This window comes from Phodopus roborovskii, unplaced genomic scaffold (genome assembly GCF_943737965.1).
Source record: "Phodopus roborovskii unplaced genomic scaffold, PHOROB, whole genome shotgun sequence".
Lineage (NCBI taxonomy): Eukaryota > Metazoa > Chordata > Mammalia > Rodentia > Cricetidae > Phodopus > Phodopus roborovskii.
The window spans coordinates 12,960,765-12,978,810 of NW_026125052.1; the positions used below are offsets into that span (position 1 = coordinate 12,960,765).

General features: G+C 42.7%; 1 protein-coding gene across 3 annotated transcripts in view; it reads left to right on the forward strand.

The window, feature by feature from the left end:
* Positions 1-18,046, forward strand: part of Socs7 (suppressor of cytokine signaling 7) — a 39,320-nt gene that overhangs the window by 1,529 nt on the left and 19,745 nt on the right. Inside the window, exons 2-7 of one of the 3 annotated variants that reach the window (XM_051175291.1) lie at positions 9,194-9,258; positions 11,318-11,422; positions 11,881-11,982; positions 12,889-13,019; positions 13,505-13,673; positions 17,132-17,260. In XM_051175291.1, the coding sequence (XP_051031248.1) occupies positions 9,194-9,258; positions 11,318-11,422; positions 11,881-11,982; positions 12,889-13,019; positions 13,505-13,673; positions 17,132-17,260 (701 nt within the window). The remainder of the gene's footprint in view (positions 1-9,193; positions 9,259-11,317; positions 11,423-11,880; positions 11,983-12,888; positions 13,020-13,504; positions 13,674-17,131; positions 17,261-18,046) is intronic. The other 2 variants (XM_051175292.1, XM_051175296.1) reach the window with 2 other exon arrangements.

Sequence of the window (18,046 nt, forward strand, 5' to 3'; positions counted from 1 at the left end):
GCCTTGGGGCCGAAAAGCTAGTGCCAATCACCTGCCTATTATTATCTTGACCATCTTGCTTATTCTCTCTATGCACCTGCCCCCACTCTCTCCATATATATGCATGCAAAATGGCCTTGGGAATTTGGCCAGCAATCAGCTGGACATCTCTATTCTTAATATTCTCCTGGTAGTTCTTAGATATTTGCTAAGTTGTGTGTGTGCTGACCACATTCCGAGAATAGCTTTATGCTTGCACTCTGGCTTTCACAGATGTGGAGAATTCTCAGTGAGTTATACACATTGAATTCTAGGCCACTTAATGACAATTCCAAACTTAAACGTTGAGTTTTTTCCCCCTGAATTTCTAAAAAGTGGATGGACTTTTGACATAAGGGCATAGTTGTGTTGTACCTTGTGGAATAACTGATTGTGAATTGTAATTCTGACTCTCTTAGACTTGAATTGGTGGTTTTTGTTTTGTTTTGAGATGAGGTTTTATGCTGATGAAGCATGCTTTGAACCCACTATGTGGCCCAGACTGGTCTAGATCTCTTGAGTACTGAGTCAGCCTCCCCCATGCCAGGGTTACAGGCCTGTTGCCACCATGCCTGGCGGTGATTAGTCAAGGTGTGGTTTATATGATATATTCTTGAAACATACTGACAGAGACAAACCAAAGCCAAAAAGCTGATAAATTGATAACTTTGCTGAACACTAGAATCTCTTGGGGGGTGGGGATTGAAAAATAAGTGTATCTCGAGCCCAATATTTTTTTTTTGTAATTTACTTTTATTTTATGTTCATTGGTGTTTTGCCTGCATGTTTGTCTGTATGAAGGTGTCTGATCCCCTGAAATTATGCAGACAGTTGTGATCTGCCATCTGAGTCCTGGGAATTGAACCCGAGTCTTTGGAAGAGCAGCCAGTGCTCTTAACTGCTGAGCCATCTCTCTAGCCCCTACTATTTGAATTTTTTTAGTGCTCCCCCCCCTTGATCCTGGATGCAAATCACTTGTTCTTGGATGTGGATTTCTGAAGGGAATTTGAATACTCCAAGATAAAAGGCGTTGTTCCATTGGGCTGTGTTGCCATTTCTAAATAGATGCCATGATCAGTCCAAATCCCAGGTTGTTTTCCCCAGTGGGTTGTCCCTTTACTTAGAGCCCACTTTTTTTTTTTTTTTTTTTTTTTTTGTGAACTCTTGCTGAGAACTCAGATCTTGAAAAGTGGCTGCTGAAACAGTTGTCCTGGGTCGTCGTAATCCCCCTCCCCGATAGGTTCTATATTTGATGCTCCACTTACCAATATGGATGGAATTTGCATCAGCTGAGGGTGGACGGCAGGATTGAAGCTGTGGGTAATGACATAGGATGGATTGGTAATTTTCTTGTGGTTTGTCTTGCCTTTGTTCCCCATTGACCAGGACTTAGTGTAAGATTCCCGAGACATCTAGTATGAGGTGTGCCGTGAAATTAGCTGTTAAGTCTAATAGATTAGGAAGTAGAAAAGGCATATAACGTACAGTTTTTTGCCTTTGGAAGCAGAATTTAATGGTCATTGGCTGCTCCATCACCAACCCTCACACTAAGCACAATACAGATTTCTGCTGCAGAGCAAATTAGGCTATACCTTTGCAAAGCAGCTTAGTTCAGGGCACTGGAGAAAGACATTTTTTGGTTCAAGAGCTTTTACTGATGAATTGGAGAAGAGCTAGGTATTTGTGTGTAAACATTTGGTTGACTGCTATTTGGAGGCAGCATGTTGTATAGAGAATTTGGAACTTCAGCATTAGCTGTGAGATGGAGGGCAGTTTGTCATTTCATCCTCCCCTTTTCTGTCTGAAATGAGACAGCTGTGAATGTCTTGTTCATGTCCTTATAGGAATAGAAGGAAGATGAGAAAACTGGATGGAATATTTTGTGCTTTTTGGAAGAGAAGTGATAAGATTGAGTTGGTATACTTTTTTCCTGTGCTAAGTGTTAGTGCTGCTTGCTAGCTTTTCCATGCTTATTATGTGCCAGTCGTGCTGGCAGCCTGGAGCTGTGAGAACCTTGCTAAGTCTGGCCAGGGTAGTTGTGATTTCTGTGGGTCTGCGTCTCCTAAGCAAGCCCTCCCTTGTTGGAAGAACAGTAGCTCAGAGTTTTCACTTGTTCTCTTATTTTAAATGGTAGTACCTGAAGCACTGAGAAATTTCTGTCCTTTGCCAGAGTTAGGAGGCTTCCACATCATTGTCAGTTGAAGTTAATTATGGCCTCTGCTGTCTTTGCTATGTAATTTGGGGCACTTATGGTACCCTTTAGGCATAATTCTCTTTCCCCTTCTCAACATCTACCTTTGCCATCTACACGTTTCCCACAGCTATTGCTAAGGCTTAGCAGTTTTCATGTTCTGTTAGTGAACAACTTGACTTCCATTCATATACTTTGGATTTGCTTAAGTGGACCTGACAAGATATTCTGACTCTTAAGAGTAGAGTAATATAAGGGGAACTGGAGAGATGTTGGCTTAGAAGTTGAGAGCACTTGCTAATCTTGCAAAAGACTGGAGTTTGGTTCCCATGCACCCAGATTGGGTAGCTCCTGAGCACCCGTAACTCCAGCTGCAGGGGATCCAGTGTCCTCTTTTGATCTCAGCAGGCACATGCACACATGCTTGCATGTACACACACACACACACACACACACACACACACACACACACACACACAGCCTTTAAAAGTAAAAGAGGAAGCCAGGTGGTGGTGGCGCACATCTTTAATCCCAGCACTCGGGAGGCAGAGGCAATCGGATCTCTCTGAGTTTGAGGCCATCCTGGTCTATAGAGTGAGTTCCATGACAGCTTCCAAAACCACAGAGAAACCCTGTCTGGAAAAAACAAAAAAACCAAAAACCAACCAAACAAACAAACAAAAAAGTAAAAGAGGAGTATGAGGGCTAGAAAGAAAGCCCCGCAGGCTTGCTCCCAAGCCTGATGACTTGATTTTGAGCCAATCTTTGGGAACCCACACAGTTGAAGGAGAGAACTGACTCTCAAGCTGTCCTCTGACTTCCACATACGTGCTGTGGCACATACGCGTCCAGTTCCAACCTCTTAAAAATAAATAAATGTAGCTAGACATGGTGGCACACACCTTTAATCCCATCACCCAGGAGGTGGATCTATGAGTTTGAGGGCAGCCTGGTCTACATAACAGTCACAAGCCAGCCAGAGCTACATAGGAAGAGCCTGTCTCAGATTTTCTTTTTTTCTTCAATTAAATAAAATAATAATAAATACTATGGATTAGCTTTGAGAATTCTTTAAAATGAAGTAAGATTGAGGCTGCCAACTAATCAGGTTTCTGTTCTGAGGAGCTGGGCTAGGCCTTATACCACACATATGTCAGAATTCAGAGAGCTGGGCTTCATGCCTATGGGCCTTGGTATAATATAGAACTTTGCTATTTCAAGAAAACCAGCGGAGTTCCCTTGTCTGTTTTACATATGTTGAGCTGATTTGTCTTTCTTCAGACTTGGTGAAAAATAACATCTATCTATCTGCCCTGTTTGAATATCACATAGTAACATATTAGTTGGGAATAGGTACCTTGTTCTCAAGATTGTTTAGTGAGGTTAACAGTTGAGGCTGCTCCTGGCAGTCTTTATGGTTGTGTAGTGGAGAATGGAGAGCAGTTCTGTAGTGATTTTTGATTTGTCTGGAGAAAAAGGTGCAACTCTGGGTGGAGAGGTTTCTTTGGCATGCGTTTGGGGCCCTGCTGTCCTGGGCAGACTTGGCCAACATCAGAAACTGTTTCTTTGCATCTTGAGATCTAGGGGAAGGGGTGTATTTTGCTGCTGCTGTTTTCTTTAGTACTACTTTTGGTTTTATTAAACAAAAAAATTTTAATGTGTATGTTTGTATGTGCCTGATGAGGTCAGAAGAGGACATTGGATCCCATATATCTGGTGTTATGGACAGTTGTGAGCTGCCCAGGTTGGGTGCTGGGAACCAAACCTCTTCCAGATCTTCCAGAAGTATAGCAAGTAACAGTTGATCCACCCCTCCCCTGCCCTGTTTTTGATATAGTCTCACAATGCAGTCTGGACTGATCTTGAACTCACCATGTAGTCCAAACTGGCTTCCAGTTTGAGGTGATTTTCCTGCCTCAGCTTTCTTAGTTCTGGGATTAAAGATGTGTACCTGGTTTTGTACAGCCTAGGATGGCTTCAAACTTATTATGTATATGCTCAAGGCTGGTCTTGACCTGATCCTCCTGCTTCCATCTCCCTTGTGCTGGAATCACAGCCACGTGTTACCATAACAGCCAAGTTCAAAGGGGCCTTTTTAAGTCCTAACATGAGATGCTGAGAGCAAGGTGCTTGTGTGGTATGGTGTGCTATACATTGGGTTTTTGTTTCATGCTCTGTTGGCCTTTTAAACTTTTTATAAACTGATGTGATTGCCAGCTCTGTCGGAATAAGCTTATGGCTCTAAAATTATTGTCTGTCCACTTAAGTCTTGTGCCTTTTATATTATTGCCATCATCATTCCTGAGGTTTTAGGCATTAGACTATACCCGTTGGTTTATCCCTAGAAATTCCCTCCATTGGTTTTTTTAGTTGGTTTACGATAGAGTTTTGGATCTGACCTTGCTGCACAGATGTCTGTGTATTGGAACTAAAAATGAACACATGGTTTTTGTGCCTGTAGCACATGAACAGACACACTGGCTTATGATGTGTTGGAAATGGCACAGGCTGCCTATCTTGGCACTGAGTGCATTAGCAGGGGCAGAGGTGTATTGGAGCTACACAATCTAGTATTTGGGCATCCTAGTTTGGAAGGTGCTTTAGGAAAGGATACTTGTAAGTTTTAGGGATGAAGGGATTTATGGACAGGAGTGGTAGACATGATTCATTGTTTGATTTTTTAGGTTCCTAGGAATTTGAAAATTGGCCAATGATTACATTTTTGTGCTATTGTCCTGTTTAGTCTAGCGCTTCTAATTCCTTTTATCTCATTAATCTGTTGTAGTGCAGATGATAATTTGCAGAATGGAAATGGATGGAGATGTTCTCTTACTGCAACTCATGCAGTGACATACCTGATTCAAAGGACAGCAAATCCCCACAAAAGACTTTTGCCTAAAGCTGTCACTTGAGTCATGACCTACCAAATCATTCTCCAATGTGTCTGTTCTAAGATGCAAGTGGCTCTCTGGCAAAGTTAAAAGTACTTTAATTTTGTGCCTCAATATTTATCAAGGTGATGGGAAAGCACGAATAACCCATGGAGGGTTAATTTGAAATGTTTATTTGTGCTGGGGATGTAGCTCAGTTGGTGGAGTGCTTGTCTAGTTTGTTCAGAGCCCTGGATTGGATTCCCAGCACTGCAAAATGTGTTTATTTGGAGGCCTGGGATGTGTGTAGCTTAGCTGGTAGAGTACTTGCCCTTAATGAATGAAGCCTTGAGTTCAGTCCCCAGCACTACATAAACTGGCCATGTTGCACCTCATAAACAGTGTATGGCGGTACATGCTTGTAACCCTAGCATTGAGGAGATAGAGGCAGAAGGGTCAGAAGTTCAGGGTCATCCTCATCTGCATATCAGATTCAGGACCAACATGAGAACCCTGTCTCAAAAAGAAAAATTCATTTAGTATTATTCTTGTTGCTTTCCAGAAACGATCTTATCGTCTTAGAAATGGGCTTTTATCATCCCAGATATTTACTATATATAAAGGGAGCTATAGAAAATATATGTACTAAAGAATAAATACATATCCAGCCACTCATTAGACTTAGAAAATGGGTATAGTATTAGCCATACTTTATCTGGACTCAAGTGTTGCTGTCCTCATTATGTTTTATCTCTCGTGTTCCGCGCCCCCCAGTTTAACTGCCATCCTCAGTTTTGTGTTAAATTCTTTCTTTGCTTTGTTGTTTTAGTCATCTAGATTGGCCTTTTCATTAGACTGCCATCAGAATGCTCACAGGGTCCTAGAGATAGAAAATGGGTTTTTAGTTAGGCAGCATCTTCCCAAAGTGAGAAGAAAGCACACATATTTATTATTAGCCTTTCAGCCTCTTAGACCTTTTAGCTTCAAGCCACAAAGCATCCTTCTTTGCCAGGAAAAACCAACTAGTTCTCTCAGATGGCTCTGCCTGGGTTTAAATTCAGATGTTTTTCTTTTTCTAGATCCTAGAGAAACTATGCTTTTTCTTTTTCAAAATGTCGGGGTGGGGGAGAAGATGAGCTGAAGTGAGAAGGCCTCCGCAAGACGTGTGCATTTGGGTACTGCTGTTCTTGAGAGCTTGGCACTAAAGAGACTCGTCCCCAGCATGGGCAGATGGCAGAGGGATGCAGCTTCCTTTAGAAAGAGGCAAACTGCCAAATGGCTGAGGTGTGAACCTTTTGAAAGGCCAGTGCTTTGGGTTTCTACTTCCTGGGTTTAATGTTATACCCACAAGTTATTAAATAAAAGTCAGTTTGGACTTGCTCAGCTGCTTCAGGTTCATGTCCAGTGGAATGAACTTTCCATTCTAGTCCTTTGGGTTGTTGGCACTAAGCTGTAGTCACGAGCAACTTTTATAAACAGAAGCCATGTGTGGTTCTATCTTGTTTTTATGTGGCCATGTCCCCTGTGTGGGCAATGAATGTGTTCAAGTGTGGATTGTTAGATCTCTTAGAAGGAAGCTGCCTGTGTTTCATCTTTTTCTTTCTTTGAGGCAGGACCTATATATCCTTGGATGGCCCTGACTTACTATAGAGTAGGCTAGCTTGAACTCATAGAGGCCTGCCTGTGCTGGGAAGGGTGTGCTAAAGGTGTATGTGGGTGTGTGGGTTTTGTTGGATTGTTTTTTTTTTTTTTTTTTTTAAGCTATGGTCTTGTTATGTAGTCTAAACTAACCTTTGTGACAGTTTGCTTCTGCTTCCCAAGTGCTGGACTGTTAAGTATGCAGCACCACATCCAGTCCTCAGCTCTTTCTGACTAAAGTCTTCATGGTCTGGTTTTGAAATTCTGTTTGAGTTTTGAGAAGCCCAGACATCTATATTAAAACATGAAAGCAGAGCCAGGTGATAGTAGCACATGCTTTTAATCCCAGGCAGAGGCAGGCAGATCTCTGTGAGTTTGAGGCCAACCTGGTCTACAGAACAAGTTCCAAGGCAGCCAGGGCTACACAGAAAAACCTTGTCTGGAAAAACCACAAAATAAACAAAAAACTTGAAAGCAGGAGTGGGAGAGCTGGCTCAGCAATTAAGAGCACATGCTACTCTTGCAGAGGACCTGAGTTCTTTTCCCAGCTTCCATGTCCAGCAGATCACAACCACTTGTAACTTTAGCTGCAGGAGACCTGACATCTGTGGCCTTCCATGGCATCTGTACTTACATGTACAAACACACAGGCACACATATACATAATTAAAATGAAATACAAATCTAAAAAGTTGCAACAAAATTGCAAAGCTGGTCACACTGGATTGCACCTGTGGACCCAGCACTTAAGATGTAGAGGCAGAGGAGTTATAAATTCAAGCTCATCCTCACCTACTTAGTGAGTCAGAGTCTAGCCTGGGCTACATGAGATTGTGTTTCAAGCAAAACAAAACAAAAAAATGAAGCATAAACATGTTTTTCTTTTTGTTTTGAGGCTGGAGAGATGGCTCAAGGGTTAAGAGCATTTACTGTTCTTCCAAAGCACCAACCTCAGTTCCCAGCATCCAGAGTAGCTTATAGGAACCTAAAACTCCAGTTCCAGGGTCCTCTTCTGGCCTCAAAGGTCACCCATATACGTGTGGCACACATGCATATACATAAAAACAAATACACATTTTTTTTAAATGCATTTGTTTGGGGGATGGTGCTGTGGTTGAATTTGGGGCATTGTGCATGATAAACAGGTGCTTTAGCAACTAGATTATACCTTGAGCCCTGAAAACAAGTATACTTTTGTTTTCTTTTTCTTTTTTGGCTGTCCTGGAACTCCCTTTGTAGACCAGACTGGCCTCAAATTCACAGAGATCTGCCTGCCTCTACCTCCCAAGTACTGTAATTCAAGGAAGGTACCACCACCACCCTTGAAAACAAATAATTTTAAATAGGTTTTCATTTTAATTTTTTCTGTAATAAAGGGTTTACTTCATGTTTCAGGACATGTGGAATGCAGAGTTTCAGTGATAAGCACCTGTGTGTTCACTTTTCCGCTTTATTCTCTGTGTGCTCTTACACACAGAGTTAAAGAGTTTACTTTATATTTAACCCTTTGTGTCACAGCGTGTCTAGGAGGTGAGCCAGCAATGATACCTGCAGTCAGGCATTGTGAAGCTATAAAAATAATGTCTAGTGTCAAGTCAGTTCTGGGATGAGGTTTTAGACTTTATCACAACTCACCACTCACTCTTCATAAGCATATAGCCTGTTTGTATCACCTCAATAAAAACTCTTTGTCATCTTGAGATGAATGAAAAAACTGTTTTAAGGTTAACACATTGTGGCTGGAAAAATCTGTGCTGGCATCTCTGGTTCCTCATTGTTTGCTCAAAAGCTACTTGGAGTAGGTATAGTTGTTGCCTTGTGTAATTGCAGGTGGTTTCTGGAGAGCATCAAGGCAGAGCTGTGTGACCGGAGGGGAGGGTGTATTTGGGTGTAGGCAGAGCCCCTACCCTAAGAAGGCCTGTTAGCCATGGCCCTGGCTCATATCTAAGTGCCATGGGCAGAGAGGTATTCATGGTTGAAGGTGGCAGTGTATCCTTTCATGTTCTCAGGCCAGGGTATGCTCCCTGGCTCCCTGACTCCATTTGGAACCTTCATCTCTTAGAGTCAGGCCCAGAGGGAGCACTATTGCTCCAAGCTGGCAGCTGCTCAGGCCTAAAGCCTTTTGCTTGGCTTACACATGAAAATCAGCTCTATGTCCAACTTACTTCCTTATGAAATAGATTTCGTAATTACAACTCAGGTGTAATTCTTAATGTGCTGGGCATGGATGGATCTAAAGGAATTGGTATTGCTTTGTAGGCTGGTAAATTCAGTAGCCGAATCTATTTAAGGAATTGCCTTAATTTATTTCATTCTCCTTTAAATTTTAGGCTTTATTACAGAAGTGTTGCCAACATATCTGTAATAAAGGGTTTGCTTTGTGTTTCAGGGCATCTGGAATTCAGTGTTCTAGTGATTTCAGTGCATATGTGTTCATTTTTCCCCTTTATTCTCTGTGTGCTTTCTTACTCCCTAGGAAACCCAGGTTGACAAGAACTCAAAGTGCCTTTTCTCCGGTCTCCTTCAGCCCCTTGTTCACAGGTAAGAATCACATCTTTCTCTTGTTCTGATAACTGAAAGTGGGAGTGTCCTGGAGCTCTCGGGGAACCACACTTGCAGATGCATCGCTAGGGGAGCTCCAGGCACCTTTTAGGCTGTCTGCAATAATTTCCTTCATTTCATACCCCTGGGTTTGGGGTGAGGCTTTTTTTTTTTTTTTTTTTTTTTTTTTTTTTTTTTTATGATTTCAGATGCTTAGTACTTGGAAATAAGGACTGTTTCTTGGTAATTGGGTAGCCCTTACAGTTACACAGTTCTGAGTCATTACATATAAATTAAAGGCAAGAATTGCAAAGATAGAGGCTTTCAATGCAAAAAAGACTTTCTTGAAGTCATTATTCCTGTCCCAGCTTCCAAAGAAGTTCATAGATTATCTAATAGGAATGACCCAAGAGCATCTGGTCTAATTTAAAGAGTAGGGCAAAGAGGATTGTGTGAGCTTTTGTCTTACCATTTTAGGGGTTAGCAGTTCTTGCAGCTGTCAGGGTTCTTCATTGTGTCTAATTTAAGTGTGTCCTCTTGCAGCAGGGAACACAGTTGCTAAAGTGAAGAGACTGTTGGATGTCCTCTTGGTAGTGGGTCATTGCCATGTCATCTCATATTATGGAGAACTTTTCAGAGAGAGACCTTCTGTTCTGTCAGTCATATGTAAAGCTCCTGGTTGAGTAGAAGCTGTAAAAAGGTCTTTTTCATATTCTCTCAAGTCCGAGAAGCCAGCTGCCTTGCTTGTTTGTAACTGAGAAGCTCTTTTTAAAAACTAGTCTTTTGGTTGGAACCTACCTACTGCTGTGATTCCACCACATGGGAGGCAGAGGAAGGATTACCAAGTTCAAGGCTAGTGTGGTCTGTGTAGTGATATCAGACTAGTCAGGGTTCAAAGTAAGACCCTACCTTAAAAAACTTAATTAGATTTAAAATCCCCCCCCCCATCTGTCTCCCTCCTTCTCTCTTTCTCTTTTTCCTTTGTTTTTTTCAAGACAGGGTTTCTCTGTGTAGCCCTGGCTGTCCTGGAGCTCACTCTGTAGACCAGGCTGGCTTCCAACTGCCTCTACCTCCTGAGTGTTGGGATTAAAGCTGTGTAGATATTTACTTCTAAAATGTTTATTTTATATGTATGATTTTGTCTCTATGTATGTATGTGTACCATCTACGAGTCTGTTGTTTGTGGAGGCTGTATGAGGGCATCAGAAACCTTGGGACTTGAGTTACAGACAGATGTGAACTGCTATTCAAATGCTGACAATCAAATCTTGGTACTCTGGAAGAGCAGCCAGTGCTTTTAACCTCCAAGCCATCTCTCCAGCCCTGGGATGATAGGATTTAGAAAGAAAAAATTTAAGTTTTATTATTTTATCCTTTTTTATTTACATTGCATTTCTTGATTGTGTGCCTTATCATGGATGTAGAATCAGTTCTTGCCTGGGCGGTGGTGACGCACACCTTTAGTGCCAGCACTCAGGAAACAGGCAGGCGGACCTCTGTGAGCTTGACAGCCTGGACTACACAGAAAGGCCCTGTGTCTGGTTGGAAAAAGAGTCAGTTTCTCTTCTTCCACCATGCAGAGCTTGGGGGCTGAATTCAGATGATCAGGATTGTTAGCAAGTCCCTTTCCCTACTGGGCCATTTTACCATCCCTGTTTTTCTTATTTTATGTATATGAGTTGTTTTGTCTACATGTATGTCTGTACTGTGTATGGGCTTGGTGCCTGTGGAGGCCAGAAGAGGGGCTGAACCCCCTAGTGCTGGAGTTAAGATGGTTGAGTCATCATGTGAGCATGGAGAAGCAAGCCTGTGTCTGTTGGAGAGCAGCCAGCTTCTTAACCTCAAAGCCGGCACACTAACTTGAGAACATCTGGATTCTCAGCCAATTGGTGTTAAGGGTTATTCCAGCCTGGAGAGTACCAGATTCTCACCTTTGGGACCCTAGTCCTCACCCCTCTGACTCCAGCCTCCCTTGCTACTTGCCCTTTGTCTCACTTCCTTTTGCCCTCAGCTTTGGGCACGGTGCTTCTGTAACATGCTTGCTATATGAATCCTTCAGGTGAGACAGTGTCGCTTGTGGATGTGGACATTTCTCAGCGGGGCCTGACCTCTCCACACCCTCCAACTCCCCCTCCTCCTCCAAGAAGAAGCCTCAGCCTTCTAGGTATAGTTTCTGACCTGACCTTTTGCCATCTTGCCCTAGCGGGAGGGTGAGTTCTAGGGACCTGTTCTTTTGTCAGGAGCCAGATAAGTTTCTGGGTTTCTATTGATGACCCAATTGTGTCCCATCCCTTTCTCCACACCTCTGTCATACCTGTAGGCACATAAATGCGTGGGCATTCTTATCTGCATGCAGCAGTATTTACCATCCACGTGGTGACTAGCTTCACATTTACCTTGCCCTCAGTCTGTTGCTGTGAGCTGTCTTAGGAGTACCCTCATTCTCCTGCTTTCTGAGCAGAGCAATCTGCTTAGGAGAACTTGCCCTCAGTGCATAAAGATGACAAGTGAAGGCCAGGCTACCTTGCCCCAGAGGGCAGCCTGATATCCTCTCCTCCTCTGCCTTCGCCTTGCTATTGATGCTCATTTTGCTGAACCTCTTGCTTTTGTTCTCTCTTCTAGATGATATCAGTGGGACGCTGCCTACATCTGTCCTTGTGGCTCCGATGGGGTCTTCCTTGCAGTCTTTCCCCCTACCTCCGCCTCCTCCGCCCCACGCCCCAGGTTAGCTTAGCTTAGAGGCAAGACTTGTGAGAGTGGAAGGATGGGAGAAGTCTGTTTATGGAAATTACAACTTAGAATGAAGCCTCTATCTTTATCCCCTTAGCTGGACTAGAACTTGAAAACAAGTCCAAAAAAATATTTTTTCCTAACCTGTTTCTTTATGGAAGTAAATATTCTTTTTATTAGAAGTAAAAGACTGGGATTTTGGTCCCTGCTTCTGGGGCTGTTTTGCAGTCTCTGAGTAGATGTCACTTAAGAAACTGCATTAATGTCAGTTCATTGAAGAGATTGAATATGTTGCTGGTTATCAGAGTTCTGTGTTTCGTGTTTTTTTTTTTTTTTTCCCCCCTAAACTTTTTGGTATTTACTGCAGCCTTGTAAATAAGTACCAAGCATTTAGTAGCCCATACCTGCTTTGCCAGCCTCCGGTACCCAAGGAATAAAATGAATGAAATCAGCATTCTTTTCTACTTGCCTGGCAAAATCGTTACTCTCCCTGGGCAAGTAAGCAAGTCACTATTTCCAAGGCTGCTTTACCGGCACTTCACTTCGAGGTGGGAGAAGTTGGAATCGCTCTAGGCTGGTGAAGCCCCTGAAGTAGTCACCTTAGTCAGGTTAGTGAGCGGCTCCCCTACTGCTTTCCTGGGGTTGAATGCCCCACCCATCCTTCACAGCTTACACGAGCCCACACAGCTTTTTGTTCCAGCCCATCCAGCTCTTTCCCACTGCTTTGGCTCCCACCCTCTCCAGCTTAGCTTCTAATGCCTTGTCCCTCTTCAGTTAGCATCTCTTTTTTTCTTTCTTTTTTTTTTTTTTTTTTTTTTCTTTTTTGTGGGGAGGGGACGTCTGCCTCTGGGTGGGAGGAATATAGATAAAACAACTGTTCTCCATTCTCTTGCCCTGCAGATGCATTTCCCCGGATTGCTCCCATCAGAGCATCAGAGTCCCTGCACAGCCAGCCCCCTCAGCACCTCCAGTGTCCCCTCTACCGGCCTGACTCCAGCAGCTTTGCAGCCAGCCTTCGAGAACTGGAGAAGGTAGGTGATGTGATGCCTGAGGTCTGGCAACTCATTTTTCCTCCCACATCTTGAGGTCTATGCCTGGGCTGTCCTTCCTGCTTTTAAAGGAAGAGAAATTTCTGTAGCTTCTGTAGCCACAGCGGCTAGACTACTAGGCCCTTGTTCACTCCACAAGAAAGGTAAAAAGCCTGAATTTGGAGAGAACAAAGTTAGACATCATGGAGGAGGGCCGTGAAGAAATATTTGGAATAGTCTAAGATGGTTTTGCAAGGTAAACCTACCATTTCTTTCTTGTCCTTATAGGACCATTGGTAATGAAATGTAGAATTAGTCTTATGGTGGTAGGGAGGATGAAAAGTGGAAGGAGCCTAGTTTTCACTGCTATGGTTTGCACAGTGTTAATGGCTTTTACCTTCCCATTTTTTGGACAGTGAGGGAAATTTCTCGTCATAAGAGGAGTGTCATTTCTCTGGTAACTGCTTTGCTGTTTCCTATTTTTATAGTGTGGTTGGTATTGGGGCCCTATGAATTGGGAGGATGCAGAGATGAAACTGAAAGGGAAGCCAGATGGTTCTTTCCTGGTACGAGACAGCTCTGATCCTCGTTACATCCTGAGCCTCAGCTTTCGATCACAGGGTATCACCCATCACACTAGAATGGAGCACTATAGAGGTAAGAGGTGCTGCTACCAGGAGAAAGCCTTCCTCCAGCTTTTCCTTTTCCTACCTTTGCTGAGTTAGTCCCCTGACCTCCTTTTTAAGTTTTATTTCATTATTTTTGTTTTAAGTGTATGGGCCTGAGTGTATTGTATATGCACCACCTAAAAGAGGGTAGGTATTAGGTCTCCTGGAGCTGGAATTATCCGCAGTTATGAGTGCTAGGCAGCAAACCTGCAAAAGTTGTAAGTGCTGTTAACCTCTAAGTCAGCTCTCCAGCCCGTCCGTCCATCTGGTGTGTGTGTGTGTGTGTGTGTGAGAGAGAGAGAGAGAGAGAGAGAGAGAGAGAGAGAGAGAGAGAGAGAGAGAGAGAGAGAGGAGAGCACTACAGGGTACCTGTGAAGTTAGAGGACACCTTGAATGTCTTGCATGTTAGTAGTCTGTATCTTCCACCTTAAGACAGGCTTTCTTGTTCATTAGTGCAGCCTACACCAGCATACATCAGTGTAGTTGGCCTGAGGTTCTGGAAACTTTCTTTTCCTTGCCTAGGAGTGCTGAAAACATGGACATGTGACATCACATGTGCTTTACATGGGCTTTGCAGATCAAAACTCAGGTCCTCATGCTTACATGGCAAGTACTTTAACCACCAAGCACCTCCCTAGTCCTTTTTTTTTTTGTTTATTTTGTTTTTCAAGACAAGGTTCTCTTCTCTGTGTAGTCCTGGCTGTCCTGGACTTTGTCCTATAGGCCAGGCTGACCTCATACTCAAAGAGGTCCACCTGCCTCTGCCTCCCCGGTGTTGGAATTAAAGGTATATATCACTATGATCAGCCCAAGATTTAATTCTTTATGTAAAAATAGTAGCCTGATGGTGGTGGTGGTGCATACCTTTAAGGCAGATGCAGATATGTCTCTTTGCTAGGGCTACACAGAGTGGCCCTGTTTCCAAAACAAAGCAGACATATCCATCTTAGCATGAGAAGTTGTTTTTATCTTTAATAAATAGTAAAATGTCTTCTAAATATTCTTTTAAAAATAAAACTAGGCTGGGCAGTGGTTGTGCATGCCTTTAATCCCAGCATGTGGGAGGCAGAGACAGGCAGATGTCTGAGTTTGAGGCCAGCTTGGTCTGCAGAGTGAGTTCTAGGACAGCCTGGACTGTTACACAGAAAAACCTTGTCTTGAAAAAAACCAATAAATAAATAAAGTGAAAAATCTTTGTGATTTTCAGAAAATGTTTTATCTTCATACCTGTTTTAAATACCTAGATACCTAGATTGCATGTAAAATTTCTTAGGTGGGTAAAAGATCATTCATATGTAGAAAAAGTTTAAGAAGCCATGAATTGCCGGTAGGACATCTTTAACCCCAGCACTTGGGAGGCAGAGGCAGGCGGATCTCTGTGAGTTCAAGGCCAGCCTGGTCTACAGGTGAGTTCTAAGCCAGCTAAGGCTACACAGAGAAACCCTGCCTTGAACACTTTTCCCCCCTCCAAAAAAAAAAAAAAAAGAAGAAGCCATAAATTAGGTTAGGAGAGGAAGACTCAGTGGTAAAGAATGCTTGCTGCTCTTCGAGAGGACCAGAGTTCAGTTCCCAGGATCCATGCCAGGTGGCCCACAACTGTTTATAACTCCAGTTCTAGGGAATCTGATGCCTTCTTTTGGCCTTCTTGGGTACCCATACATACATGGAACATATACACACAGAAATAAATCCTAAAAAAACGAAAGAAGCCATGGAATAGGTAAGTATTGAAAGTGGGATTTGGTAAGAATCCATCACTGCCTATTTTTCTGCTGTTGTAAAAAAGCAGAATGACAGGTAACCCTAATATGAAATAAAGGATTTTAGAATGAGGTGTTTTGTTGAAACTGGCAAGACTGATAATAGACTAGACTATGGGAATGGTAGGTTAATTCTTGGCCTGGTTCATAGTAGGTGAGGAACTGAGAGCTCTCCTACGTGCTGCTCCAGTGCCTTTTTGGTTAAAGGTCTTTTCTTCTTACAAAAATGGGAGTTTTAGAAAGCAGCTTTGTTTCTGGTGCCTGTTGGCAATGGGACATGCCTTCATCATTTTAGGTGATGCCATAAGAGTGACTTGAGGAACTCCAGTCTGCAGTTCCCTGGAGTGATTAGTTAACATGAATTGTGTTCTTTTTGTGGGTGATTCTTTTAGATCCTTGTATTAAGCCATAGGAGCTCAGATTCTCTTTTCCCTTTGGGACTCTGGAGTTGAAGGAAGTAGGGACTTGTCAGTGGTCTAGGCATGGGATTTCGAAGCTCAAAAAGGAAAAACTGATTTGACATTTTTTTGTTCTGCTATGCAAGAATGAATACTTGAAGAGGGAATAGTGTACATACTTGAAGGCTCAGATCTGAGGTCACTTAACACCATTACTGTGTTCTCACATCTCACATCCTTTATAGTATATAAATGTCTTCATTATATGATAAATGTACTTAGCATTTGTAAATATAAATATGGGAAGTATGTCATTTAAGGAGTAGTATACATATAGAAAAGAAAATCTTATTTAGTATTTCTGAATTTAATTATTTTGTTATTTTTAATTTGTAGTTTTGTATGTTCATTTGTATGCCACCACATGTGTATGGTAGACAGAAGAACCGGAGGGAATCAATTCTTTCCTCCTACTATGTTGGTTCTAGGGTGAGAACTTAGATTGTTATCTTTGGTGGCAGTTCTACTCACTGAGCCATCTTGCTGGCCCTCTATTTTATCTTACTCTAAGATTTTTAAAATTTGCTTTGGTGTTGTGCTTGCATGTGTACCTGTGTGGGGTGTCAGATGTTGGAGTTACAGACAGGTGGGAGCTGCCATGTGGGAGCCGGGAATTGAACCCAAGTCCTCTGCAAGAACAGTCAGTGCTCTTAACCACTGGCCATTTTTCCAGCCCCTTACGATTTTTGTTTGTTTGTTTTGTTTTGAGACAGTTTCCCTATGTAGCTCTCGCTGTCCTGGCACTTACTATGTAGACCAGGCTGATCTTGAACTCACAGAGATTCTCCTGCCTCTGCCTCTGCCTCTGCCTCTGCCTCCTGAGTGTTGGGATTCAATGTGTGTCCCACCATATCCACCAAAGTGAATTTTTAAAAATTATTTTTTAATGATTTAAGAATTTAATTATTAGGCTGGGGGTGGTGGTAGCATCCCAGCACTTGGGAGGCATAGGCAGGCAGATGTCTGTGAGTTTGAGGCCAGCGTGGTCTACAAAGCTACACAGAGAAACCCTGTTTCAAAGAACCAGGAAAAAAAAATGTTCAAACCAACCTCTCAGATCATTTGAGGTTTTTGTATGTTTGTTTATTTTTTGTTTTTTAAGTTTTAGAGTATTGCTGTATAGCCTAGTCTTGCTACTACCTGAGACATGTGAGTGCTTCGATGAGGAGAATGTGGTACCACACTCACCAGAAAAGCTTGTAAATTGACTCTTTAATCTTCCATTTCAGGAACTTTCAGCTTATGGTGCCACCCCAAGTTTGAGGATCGCTGTCAGTCTGTGGTAGAGTTCATCAAGAGAGCCATCATGCACTCTAAGAATGGGAAATTTCTCTATTTCTTGAGATCCAGGGTTCCAGGTAAGGCTGTAGTTACAGTAATTATTATTGTTGCTTTTTTGAGACAGGGCCTTGCTGTGTATTTCAGGCTGGTCTTGAACTTTCTGTGGAGCCCAAGCTGATCTTAAACATATGGTCCTCTTGCCTCTTCCTCCTGCTAGTTATATTAATTATTAAGCCTATCTTGGATATGACAGTATCCTACCAGAATGCCCCAGCCCCCCAAACAAAAGCCACACCTGAAACTTTTTGACCTGGCTATTGTAGCAACCCCTTTTCCTGCAGAGTTCAGTGACTGACTCCAGCCCTTTACATTAATCTTATAATGCTCTGAAGAATGACTTTTGCTTCTCTGACCACGTGAATAAGAACACTGCTCCTATCTCTGAAATCCAGGCATCTTATACCATTTGACATCAAGATGGCTCCTTGCTGTTGTTACAGGTGTCTGGACTCTTACTTGTGAAACAGAAAGTGACAAAAACTCCCATGTCAAGTCCCCAGGAACAGGGATGTGAGAGTTGGGCTCACGGGAAAGGCAGGATGCCGGGCTCAGTTGTTGCTATGGATTTGTCCATACTGTACTAATTGACAAGAGGAGTGGGGTTGTTGTTGCTTTGTTTTTGGTTGGTATATTGACATCCTTCTGTTGTTAAAGATAAAGACTTCTCTCCATTTGAGAGCACTGGCTTCACTGGTGTGGTCATATAGTCAACCAGCCCATTCAAGAAAGCACCTGCCTAGTCTCTATCAGAGGAGGTGAAGGAATGGTTTAGAGGAAATTGGTTTTTAGCATTGGGTAAAGAA